The sequence below is a fragment of the Lucilia cuprina genome, chromosome 5, assembly GCF_022045245.1.
Source record: "Lucilia cuprina isolate Lc7/37 chromosome 5, ASM2204524v1, whole genome shotgun sequence".
Taxonomy (NCBI): Eukaryota; Metazoa; Arthropoda; class Insecta; order Diptera; family Calliphoridae; genus Lucilia; species Lucilia cuprina.
Window position 1 is genome coordinate 7495477 of NC_060953.1, and position 11613 is coordinate 7507089.

Here is an 11613-nt window from a genome sequence, read left to right on the forward strand (position 1 = left end):
TAAATTTTTTTAAAATATAAATGGAAAGTATAAATTTGTTTTAACCACATGCTTAATTATTAACTACAACTTTTATAAATATTAAATTAAATTTAAAAAGAAATTAAACTAATTTTTTTTTTATTAAAAATAGAAAAAAAATACTTTTTAAAAAAATGACCAGTTTTTACATGCAGTTGGAATAAAATGTTTACTTAATTAGAAAAAGAAATTATTTTAAATAAAAACAAAAATTCGTTAGTTAAACTTAGCTTTAGACAAATATTTTAAAAATTTTGTTAAAAAAAAAGAAAAATTATAAATAAATATAAATTACATGCTTTTTGTTTACTAGTGTAATAATTTCCATTAAATCCTAGCAATTAATTTTTGTTCTTAATAAAACGTAAACAATAATAATAATACCTTTTACATAATTTAAATTTTTAAGAAAAAATAATATATATTTAATTAAAATAACACAGTCCACATCCATATATCTAAATTACAAGATCACACAAGCACACACATACAAACACATTTATCTACGTTATTATATATTCTTGATCGTTAAGCATATGCATGGCATCAGTAGGCGCTAAATATTTAACGATTCCTAAAATTAAACAAAAAAAAAACAAATTAAAATTAACAAAAAATGTCTAAAAACAAAAGAAATTAAAACAAATTTGTTAGTTACTTTTAGAAATAAAATTAAATAAAAAGAAAAAAGTTTTTATAAAGATTTTTAAAAGTTTTACAAATAAAAATATGTTTTAGAGTTTAGTTACAATTTAAAATTAAAATTTTTAATATATGGGAAGTTTTTTTTTAAGAAAAATGTCTCCTCTAACATTTTTTCTAGAGAAATGTAGCTTGACTTAACAGTTTTCTTAAGGAAAGTTGATTTACTGCTTAGTTTTCTTAAGAAAAGTGTCTCGACTAAGCAAATTTCTTAAGAAAAGTGTCTAGACTAAACCCTATTCTTTAAAGGTGTCTCGACTAAGCAGATTTTTTAAAAAAGAGTCTTGACTAAGCTGATTTCTTTATAAAAGTATCTTAGAAAAGTGTCTTGACTATCTTGTCTAACTAGTGTCTTGACTAAGTACATGAAGCTTCTTTATCTGGATGGCTTTTAATTAAGAGTGTCTTTACTAAGAAATTTTTTATAGATAAGTGACTTATCTGGAGTATTTTTTAAAGAAAAGTGTCTCGGCTAACAAGTTTTCTATGGAAAAGTGTCTTGACTAAACAGTTTTCTAAAGGAACGTTGTCTTTCTGCTTAGTTTTCTTTAGAACAGTGTCTTGACTAAACAACTTTTCTTAAGAAGTCTTGACTAAGCAGATTTCTTTAGAAAAGTGTCTTGACAATCTTGTCAAACTAGTGTCTTGACTTTTGATTAAGAAGCTTTCTGTAGAAGAGTAACTTATTGGGAGTTTTTTCTAAAGAAAAGTGTCATGACTAAAAAGTTTTCTAAAGAAACGTTGTCTTGTCTTTAGAAGTGTTTTCTCTTAGCTGTTATCTTTACAAAAGTGTGTTAACTAATGAGTTTTCTTTAGTAGTGTCTTGACAAAGTAGTTTTCTTAAGAAAAGTGTCTTGACTATCTTGTCTAACTAGTGTCTTGACTAAGTACATTAAGCTTTTTTATCTGGATGGCTTTTAATTAAGAGTGTCTTTACTAAGAAATTTTCTATAGAAAAGTAACTTATCTGGTGAATTTTCTAAAGAAAAGTGTCTCGGCTAACAAGTTTTCTATAGAAAAGTTTCTTGACTAAACAGTTTTCTTAATTAACATTGCCTTTCTGCTTAGTTTTCTTTAAAAAAATGTCTTGGCTAACTAGTTTTCTTTAGAAGTGTCTTCACTTAGCAGTTTTTTTTACAAAAGTGTATTGACTAATCAGTTTTCTTTAGTAGTATCTTGACTAAGTAGTTTTCTTTTGAAAAGTGTCTTGACTATCTTGTCTATGCTTCATTGTCTAAGCTTAAGAGGGTTTTTTTAGAAAAGTAACTTATCTGGAGTATTTACTAAAGAAAATTGTCTCGGCTTACAAGTTTTCTATGGAAAAGTGTCTTGACTAAACAGTTTTCTAAAGGAACGTTTCCTTTCTGCTTAGTATTCTTTAGAAAAGCAGATTTCTTTCGGAATATGTCTTGACAAAACCGTTTTCTTTAGAAGTGTCTTGACTAAGCAGTTTTCTTTAGAAAAGTGTGTTGACTATCTTGTCTGATTAGTGTCTTGACTAAGTTCATTAAGCTTCATTGTCTGTAAGACTTTTGATTAAAAGTGTCTTTACTAAGAAGTTTACTGTAGAAGAGTAACTTATCGGGAGTTTTTTTTTATGGTTAAGCTTCTTGACTAAACAGTTTTCTCAAGTAACGTTGACTTGTCGCTTAGTTTTCTTAAGAAAAATGTCTTGACTAAGCAAATTTCTTAAGAAAATGTCTAGACTTAGCAGTTTTTTTTAGAAAAGTGTCTTGTCAAAGAAGTGTCTTGACTAAACAGATTTCTTTACGAAAGTGTCTTGACTAAAAAGTTTTCTTTTGAAAAGTGTCTCGACAATCTTGTCAAACTAGTATCTTGACTAAGTTCATTAAGCTTCATTGTCTGTATGACTTTTGATTAAAAGTGTCTTTACTAAGAAGTTTTCTGTAGAAGAGTAACTTATTGGGAGTTTTTTCTAAAGAAAAGTGATAAAAAGTTATGGTATAAAAAAAAGAAAACAAAGAAAGACTTTGGAAAAATTTATTTTTTTGTTAATTCTACGTAATAATAAAGAAAAGAAATGTGTTTAAAGTGAAAAAAAAACAGCTGCAAATACTATATCCACAATTAATTAACTATTTAACTAACATGCAACAAATTTTACCAAAAGAATTTTATTATCTAAAGTTGTTAGGGGATGTTTTACAAATCCCTTTTCTGATGAAAAATGCAATAAAAGTTTATGATTTAAATTTTATTGTCATTTATTAGAAATTGAAAGAACACAAATTAAACCTAAATAAGAATTGTTAAAAATTCACCTTTAAGGGGAGAGATTCTCATCGATGTGGTCGTCTAGAAGATGTTAAAGTTTTAATGTAACTCTACATTTTAGAGTTAAAAAGATGCAATTGATAGATTATTGTTAACATTAAAGTAAATGTATTTGACTTGTCGTGATTCTTGATAAACATTTTAATGCATTAGACGAAGCATTGTTGTTTTGTCATTTATGTGAACTTGCGGGCAATGACTTTCAAAAGCTCTTTCTGTTAGAGTGTTTGCTGAAATTGCGGATTCTAGATTTTCAAATTCAAGTTCAAATTTAATTCTAGTTCAGGCTGTATTCAGTTCTAATTCAGTTCTAGTTTAGTTCAGTTTTAGTTCAGTTGTAGTTCAGTTCTAGTTCAGTTCTAGTTCTAGTTCAGATCTAGTTCAGTTCTAGTTCAGTTCTAGTTCAGTTCTTGTTCAGTTCTAGTTCAGTTCTAGTTCAGTTCTAGTTCAGTTCTAGTTCAGTTCTAGTTCAGATCTATTTCAGTTCTAGTTCTGTTCTAGTTCTGTTCTAGTTCTGTTCTAATTCTGCACTAGTTCTGTTCTAGTTCTGTTCTAGTTCTCTTCTAGTTCTGTTCTAGTTTTGTTCTAGTTTTGTTCTAGTTCAGTTCTAGTTCTGTTCTAGTTCTGTTCTAGGTCTGTTCTAGTTCTGTTCTAGTTCTGTTCTAGTTCTGTTCTAGTTCTGTTCTAGTTCTGTTCTAGTTCTGTTCTAGTTCTGTTCTAGTTCTGTTCTAGTTCTGTTCTAGTTCTGTTCTAGTTCTGTTCTAGTTCTGTTCTAGTTCTGTTCTAGTTCTGTTCTAGTTCTGTTCTAGTTCTGTTCTAGTTCTGTTCTAGTTCTGTTCTAGTTCAGTTCTAGTTCAGTTCTAGTTCTGTTCTAGTTCTGTTCTAGTTCTGTTCTAGTTCAGTTTTAGTTTTGTTGTTAAGTTCTGTCTATCTAGTCTATAGTTTGGTCTGTAGTCTAGTCTAGGTTAGTTTTAGTTCAGTTCTAATTCACTTCTAATTCTGATCTAGTTCTGTTCTAGTTCTGTTCTAGTTCAGTTCTAGTTCTGTTCTAGTTCTGTTCTAGTTCTGTTCTAGTTCTGTTCTAGTTCAGTTCTAGCTCAGTTCTAGTTCAGTTCTAGTTCAGTTCTAGTTCAGTTCTAGTTCAGTTCTAGTTCAGTTCTAGTTCAGTTCTAGTTCAGTTCTAGTTCAGTTCTAGTTCAGTTCTAGTTCAGTTCTAGTTCAGTTCTAGTTCAGTTCTAGTTCAGTTCTAGTTCAGTTCTAGTTCAGTTCTAGTTCAGTTCTAGTTCAGTTCTAGTTTAGTTCTAGTTCAGTTCTAGTTCAGTTCTAGTTCAGTTCTAGTTCAGTTCTAGTTCAGTTCTAGTTCAGTTCTAGTTCAGTTCTAGTTCAGTTCTAGTTCAGTTCTAGTTCAGTTTTAGTTCAGTTCTAGTTCAGTTCTATTTCAGTTCTAGTTCAGTTCTAGTTCAGTTCTAGTTTAGTTCTAGTTTAGTTCTGGTTCAGTTCTAGTTCAGTTCTAGTTCAGTTCTATGACGAAGTGTTTTCTTAATCAATGTTGTTTAAGATAAAATTTGAGTAATTAAACTCATTTAATAAAATGTATTGTTTAAAAACTCTTTTTAACATTTTTTATGAATATTATAAACAATTGTACAATTTGCTTTGTGTCTACAACAAAAAAACCGCTTCTATAATCAAATTTGTATATTTTCATTTAACAAATAACAAAATGCATTGGCCCGATGTAGACAAGTTGTTATTTAAGTATAAGATTGCAACAATGTTTGACTTTTTTTTACAATTGATAAAAACTGAAAGTGTTTATCATTGTCATAAAATGGTTATTTGAGAGCTATTTTAAAAAATGGGTGTAAAATATTTATTTTTTTTTTATAAAAAAGAGGTTTATTTAAACAATAATAAAATAATAAAAAAAAACGAATCATATTTAAAACTTAAAATTACAAGGGCAAGTAGTATACAACAAGAAAAAAATGATTGCTTAATAAACAAAATATATTGTTTAGTTTTAAAAATAACTTTTGGTTGTTAAGAAAAAATTAAATCTAAAACTTTAAAAGAAAACCTGTTTTTCAAAAACTTAAGAATTTAAGTCAATTTGTGTAAATTTAGCTGCCGGAGCATTATCTAAATTTAAAATATCTATACCTTGTGCAATATTAAGATCATTATTATCATTTAAAGGTTTAATAGTTAAAGACTCATTGGTATTACTATCTGGAAGAATTTGCTTACCATTATCACTATCTGAACTAGCGTGATGACGTTGCAAATACATTTGCAAACAAACATGTACAATAAAGGCTATAAAGGCACTAACACCAAAGATTTCAAAGGTATGACCAGGGCCTACCGATTCAAATAGTAAACCGCCTATAAAGCTGCCCATGGAAACACCCACACCTTCGAAAATAGCACCCACCAAACCCTAAAAACACAAAAGAAAACATTTTTTTTTAATTCTTTCTTATACAACAAGTTCTATTTCCATTAACAAGCTCACCTGCATGGTAGTTTCTGTACCTGGTGGTGCCACTATACTGGCATATGAAGCCATAGTGGCATAGAATAAACCAAATGTTATACCATTCATTAGTTCAATTGGTAAAACATACCAGGGATCTTGCAGCATAGAGTATAAAATAAAACGTACACCAAAACCGAATAGCACTAGACTCATGGCATTGACATGACCAATTTTCTTTAAAATCCAACCGGAGAAAAAGAAAAACGGTAGCTCACCACAAAAACATTGTATGGCCATTACAGCTCCCTGTAAAGTTTTCATAGAGGTCTCTTCACAACCGGCCAATTCTTCTAAATGCCAAAATAGAAAATTCCATATTAAAGCTGTACCGAGACCAATAAAAACGCACCATATAAAGAAGACGACACAACGTACGGAAAGGAACATTTGACCAACATCTTTTAGGATATTGGGAGAGAGATGAGTTTGTGTGTGCTAGAGGGAGAGAATATATTTTTAGATTATAAAAGTTGTTTTTATGAAAATGTGTCTTGACTAAACTGTTTTGTACAGAAAAGTGTCCTGACTAAAAAGTTTTGTATAGAAAAGGGTCCTGGTTGAACAGTCTATAGTCTAGTCTATAGTCTAGTCTATAGTCTAGTCTATAGTCTAGTCTATAGTCTAGACAAGAGTTTAGTCTATAGTCTAGCATATAGTCTAGTCTATAGTTAAGTCTATAATCTAGACTATAGTCTAGTCTATAGACTACACTATAGTCTAGTTTATAGTCTAGTTTATAGACTACACTATAGTCTAGTCTATAGAATACACTATAGTCTAGTCTATAGAATACACTATAGTCTAGTCTTTAGCCAATCTATAGTCTAGACTATAGTCTAGTATATAGTCTAGTCTATAGTCTAGTCTATAATCTAGTCTATAGTCTAGTCTATAGTCTAGTCTATAGTCTAGTTTATAGTCTAGTTTATAGTCTAGTCTATTGTCTAGTCTATAGTCTAGTCTATAGTCTAGTCTATAGTCTAGTCTATAGTCTAGTCTTTAGTCTATAGTCTAGTCTATAGTCTAGTCTACAGTATAGTCTATAGTCTAGTCTATAGTCTAGTCTATAGTCTAGTCTATAGTCTAGTCTACAGTCTAGTCTATAGTCTAGTCTATAGTCTAGTCTATAGTCTAGTCTACAGTCTAGTCTATAGTCTAGTCTTTAGTCTATAGTCTAGTCTATAGTCTAGTCTATAGTCTAGTCTATAGTCTAGTCTATAGTCTAGTCTATAGTCTAGTCTATAGTCTAGTCTATAGTCTAGTCTATAGTCTAGTCTATAGTCCAGCCTATAGTCTTGTCTATAGTCTAGTCTTGTGTATAGTCTAGTCTATTGTCTAGTTTATAGTCTAGTCTATAGTCTAGTCTATAGTCTAGTCTATAGTCTAGTCTATAGTCTAGTCTATAGTCTAGTCTATAGTCTAGTCTATAGTCTAGTCTATAGTCTAGTCTATAGTCTATTCTATAGTCTAGTCTATAGTCTAGTCTATAGTCTAGTCTATAGTCTAGTCTAGTCTATAGTCTAGTCTAGTCTATAGTCTAGTCTAGTCTATAGTCTAGTCTAGTCTATAGTCTAGTCTATAGTCTAGTCTATAGTCTAGTCTATAGTCTAGTCTATAGTCTAGTCTATAGTCTAGTCTATAGTCTAGTCTATAGTCCAGCCTATAGTCTTGTCTATAGTCTAGTCTATAGTCTTGTGTATAGTCTAGTCTATTGTCTAGTTTATAGTCTAGTCTATAGTCTAGTCTATAGTCTAGTCTATAGTCTAGTCTATAGTCTAGTCTATAGTCTAGTCTATAGTCTAGTCTATAGTCTAGTCTATAGTCTATTCTATAGTCTAGTCTATAGTCTAGTCTATAGTCTAGTCTATAGTCTAGTCTAGTCTATAGTCTAGTCTAGTCTATAGTCTAGTCTAGTCTATAGTCTAGTCTAGTCTATAGTCTAGTCTATAGTCTAGTCTATAGTCTAGTCTATAGTCTAGTCTATAGTCTAGTCTATAGTCTAGTCTATAGTCTAGTGTATAGTCTAGTCTATAGTCTAGTCTATAGTCTAGTCTATAGTCTAGTCTAATCTATAGTCAGGACTGTATTCTATTCCAAAATTACTTTTATACTTTAAATTGTAACTTATTTTTTTTTAAACTCACCCTTAACTTCATTGAAGCCACCACATCCAAAGCAATTATCACCAAAGTCATCCAGAATACTATAGTATAATCCTTATCTACACCCTTAGACATTTTATCCACTAAAACGCCCGCAATTATGGAAAATATACCCCAACCCACAGAACCATATAAACGCTGTTTACCATACAAATGTGCACGCTCTCCCAAGATGCCAAAACAAATAGCATCACCTATACTAACTACCGCCGCCATGCCAATCCATGATATTATTAACATAGCAAAGAACCACCAGAATTGATATAAACCCATAGCCGCTTTATTATTAATAACTGGACTTAAACCCAATTTACTATCAAGAAATTCATCATTACAATCTAAACTACAGGAAGCATTAAAATATTCCTTATTACTCGGACAAAACATGGTAACATTTTTATCATTTATTGAGCCTTTAAGATGTGGTATCATAAAGAACATACACGAACTCTCCACCTCCATTTGACCCATATCTACATAGGTGGTTATGTCCATAGTTGTGGTAGTATTTGGTGTACAATCTGTATTATTTAACCAATTTTCACATATTATATCCCACATAAAGGGTTTAGCTTGACAGTGAAGTTTGCAATTGAGCGTTTGATTGGCATAATGTTCTTGTAGTTCATTATTCATACATTTATCAAATTCAGAACAGTAACGTAAATCGGTTACTCCGGCATGACAATGGAATTCTACAGCTATTGGTTCTTTGGGTATGGCGGGTGTAAACATGATGAGAAAGAAGGCAATGGCGGTTAAAATTTCGGAGATAATAAATAACATGCGATGACGTTGATAACTAGAAAAGAGAAGAAAAATAGATAGAGATAGGTAGTTTCTGTTAAAGTGTCTTGTCTGCAATATTTTTAGAAATTGGGTATGACTAAAAAGCTGTCTACAAAAACAAGTCTTGGCTAAACAATTTCTATAAAAGTGTCTTTAATAATGTGATTTTTATAGAAAAGTGTTCTAGCTCAGTTCTATTTCAGTTCAAGTTCAGTTCTAGTTCAATTCTAGTTCAGTTCTAATTCAGTTCTAGTTTAATTCTAGTTCAGTTCTAATTCATTTCTAGTTCAGTTCTAGTTCAGTTCTAGTTTAATTCTAGTTCAGTTCTAATTCATTTCTAGTTCAGTTCTAGTTCAGTTCTAGTTCAGTTCTAGTTCAGTTCTAGTTCAGTTTTAGTTCAGTTCTAGTTCAGTTCTAGTTCAGTTCTAGTTCAGTTCTAGTTCAGTTCTAGTTCAGTTCTAGTTCAGTTCTAGTTCGGTTCTAGTTCAGTTCTAGTTCAGTTCTAGTTCAGTTCTAGTTCAGTTCTAGTTCAGTTCTAGTTCAGTTCTAGTTCAGTTCTAGTTCAGTTCTAGTTCAGTTCTAGTTCAGTTCTAGTTCAGTTCTAGTTCAGTTCTAGTTCAGTTCTAGTTCAGTTCTAGTTCAGTTCTAGTTCAGTTCTAGTTCAGTTCTAGTTCAGTTCTAGTTCAGTTCTAGTTCAGTTCTAGTTCAGTTCTATTTCAGTTCTAGTTCAGTTCTAGTTCAGTTCTAGTTCCGTTCTAGTTCAGTTCTAGTTCCGTTCTAGTTCAGTTCTAGTTCAGTTCTAGTTCAGTTCTAGTTCAGTTCTAGTTCAGTTCTAGTTCAGTTCTAGTTCAGTTCTAGTTCAGTTCTAGTTCAGTTCTAGTTCAGTTCTAGTTCAGTTCCAGCTCAGTTTTAGTTCAGTGCTACTTCAGTTCTTGTACAGTTCTTTCTCAGTTCTAGTTCAGTTCTAGTTCAGGTCTAGTTCAGTTCTAATTCAGTTCTAGTTCAGTTCTATATCAGTTCTAGTTCAGTTCTAGATCAGTTCTAGTTCAGTTCTAGATCAGTTCTAGTTCAGTTCTAGTTCAGTTCTAGTTCAGTTCTAGTTCAGTTCTAGTTCAGTTCTAGTTCAGTTCCAGTTCAGTTCTAGTTCAGTTCTAGTTCAGTTCTAGTTCAGTTCTAGTTCAGTTCTAGTTCAGTTCTAGTTCAGTTCTAGTTCAGTTCTAGTTCAGTTCTAACTCAGTTCTAGTTCAGTTCTAGTTCAGTTTTAGTTCAGTTTTAGTTCAGTTCTAGTTCAGTTCTAGTTCCGTTCTAGTTCAGTTCTCGTTCAGTTCTAGTTCCGTTCTAGTTCAGTTCTCGTTCAGTTCTAGTTCAGTTCGAGTTCAGTTCCAGTTCAGTTCTAGTTCAGTTCTAGTTCAGTTCCAGTTCAGTTCCAGTTCAGTTCTAGTTCAGTTCTAGTTCAGTTTTAGTTCAGTTCTAGTTCGGTTCTAGTTCAGTTCTAGTTCAGTTCCAGTTCAGTTCTAGTTCAGTTCTAGATCAGTTCTAGTTCAGTTCTAGTTCAGTTCTAGTTCAGTTCTAGTTCAGTTCTAGTTCAGTTCTAGTTCAGTTCTAGTTCAGTTCTAGTTCAGTTCTAGTTCAGTTCTAGTTCAGTTCTAGTTCAGTTCTAGTTCAGTTCTAGTTCAGTTCTAGTTCAGTTTTAGTTCAGTTCTAATTCAGTTCTAGTTTAGTTCTAGTTAGGATCTAGACCATTTATTTCCCCTTTACTTACCGATCTGCTATAAAACCAAATATTGGTTTTGCTAACATGCCTATTATAGGCAATACTGTGTACATTGTGCCCACCACCACACTGGAATAGCCTAATTGTTTAGCCAATGTTGGCATAAATGGTACAACAGGTGCGGTACCTAAAAATTAAAAAGATTAAAACATTTACTAGATAGCAATAATAATTATAAATAATAAAAAACAAATAAATAAAATAAATCGTCGTGATTAAAATAAAACCTCTAAAACAAATAATAGATTACTAGAAGGCAAATAGAAACCATAACAAAATCACATAAAAACAAATATTCATTTTCATAAAAAGAGAGAAAGATAAATTTTCAGTTTGGTTATCATTTAAATTAAACATTAATTTGTAAATACAAAATGCTTTGTGACAGTTTTTGTAAAAAAATGGGAAGTAATAAAACAATTAAGGAACAGAAATAATGTTAATTAATGGAAATGTCAGCTAAAGCTTAAACAAAAATTATTTAAATATTTGTTAAAAACTTTTATAAATTTCAAATTGTTTAATTAAATAAAAAGAAATTGAAGTAATTTATGAGTCATACAGGAAGACAGCTTTATTATAAACAGGAAAACAATTCAATCATCTTAAAAATATTTTAGCTCATTCAATATAAATTTCATATTTTAACACCTGTTATTGAGGTGTAATTTGAAATGGTCCATTAAACTAAATATATGGATCAATTATATATAATAAATATTACGATAAGCAACAATTCATAGAAAACTAATATTTACTTAAGCTTTTTTAAACTAAACAACAATAATCAAACTTGAGCTATTTAAGACATGTGACTTTAAGTTAAGAATGATATTAGAAGAAAAAAGGGGCAAATAAATAATTATTTATTTAAATATTTATATTTAATAATATTTACTTAAAAATTGTAATAAAAATAATAATTTGAATAAATGTTAAAGAGTATAATTTAGTTCATTTCAAAGAAAACCTTTTAATATAATTAATAAAAAAGAACACGCAAAAAATTTGTCAATTTAATTATTAAAAGGTTAATGACAATTTTAATAATTGTACGCTAAAAAGAGACTTGCAATTTAATGCCATACAGCTATTTGATAAGATACTCTGTGAAGAACAAAGCAAAAAATAAAACTGATTAAAAAGCAAAATTTTCTATAAATAACTTTACAAAGAAAATAAACTTTGTAATAGAAAACTGTCCAGTTCCAGTTCTAGTACAGTTCTAATTCAGTTCTAGTTCAGTTCTAGTTCAGTTCTAGATCAGTTCTAGTTCAGTTCTAGTTCAGTTCTAGTTCAGTTCTAGTTCAGTTCTAGTTCAGTTCTAG

The 11613-nt window shown here is 30.3% G+C and overlaps 1 protein-coding gene across 1 annotated transcript; it reads right to left on the bottom strand.

Annotated features, from left to right (window-relative positions):
* Positions 1-127: 127 nt before the first annotated feature.
* Positions 128-10419, bottom strand: LOC111687018 (major facilitator superfamily domain-containing protein 6-B; the record flags this gene model as incomplete). The annotated part of the gene is made up of 5 exons (XM_046951398.1): positions 128-595; positions 5269-5461; positions 5537-5995; positions 7705-8524; positions 10274-10419. Coding segments are annotated over 5 exons (1689 nt in total), but the record flags the coding sequence as incomplete, so codon positions are not given.
* Positions 10420-11613: the final 1194 nt, after the last annotated feature.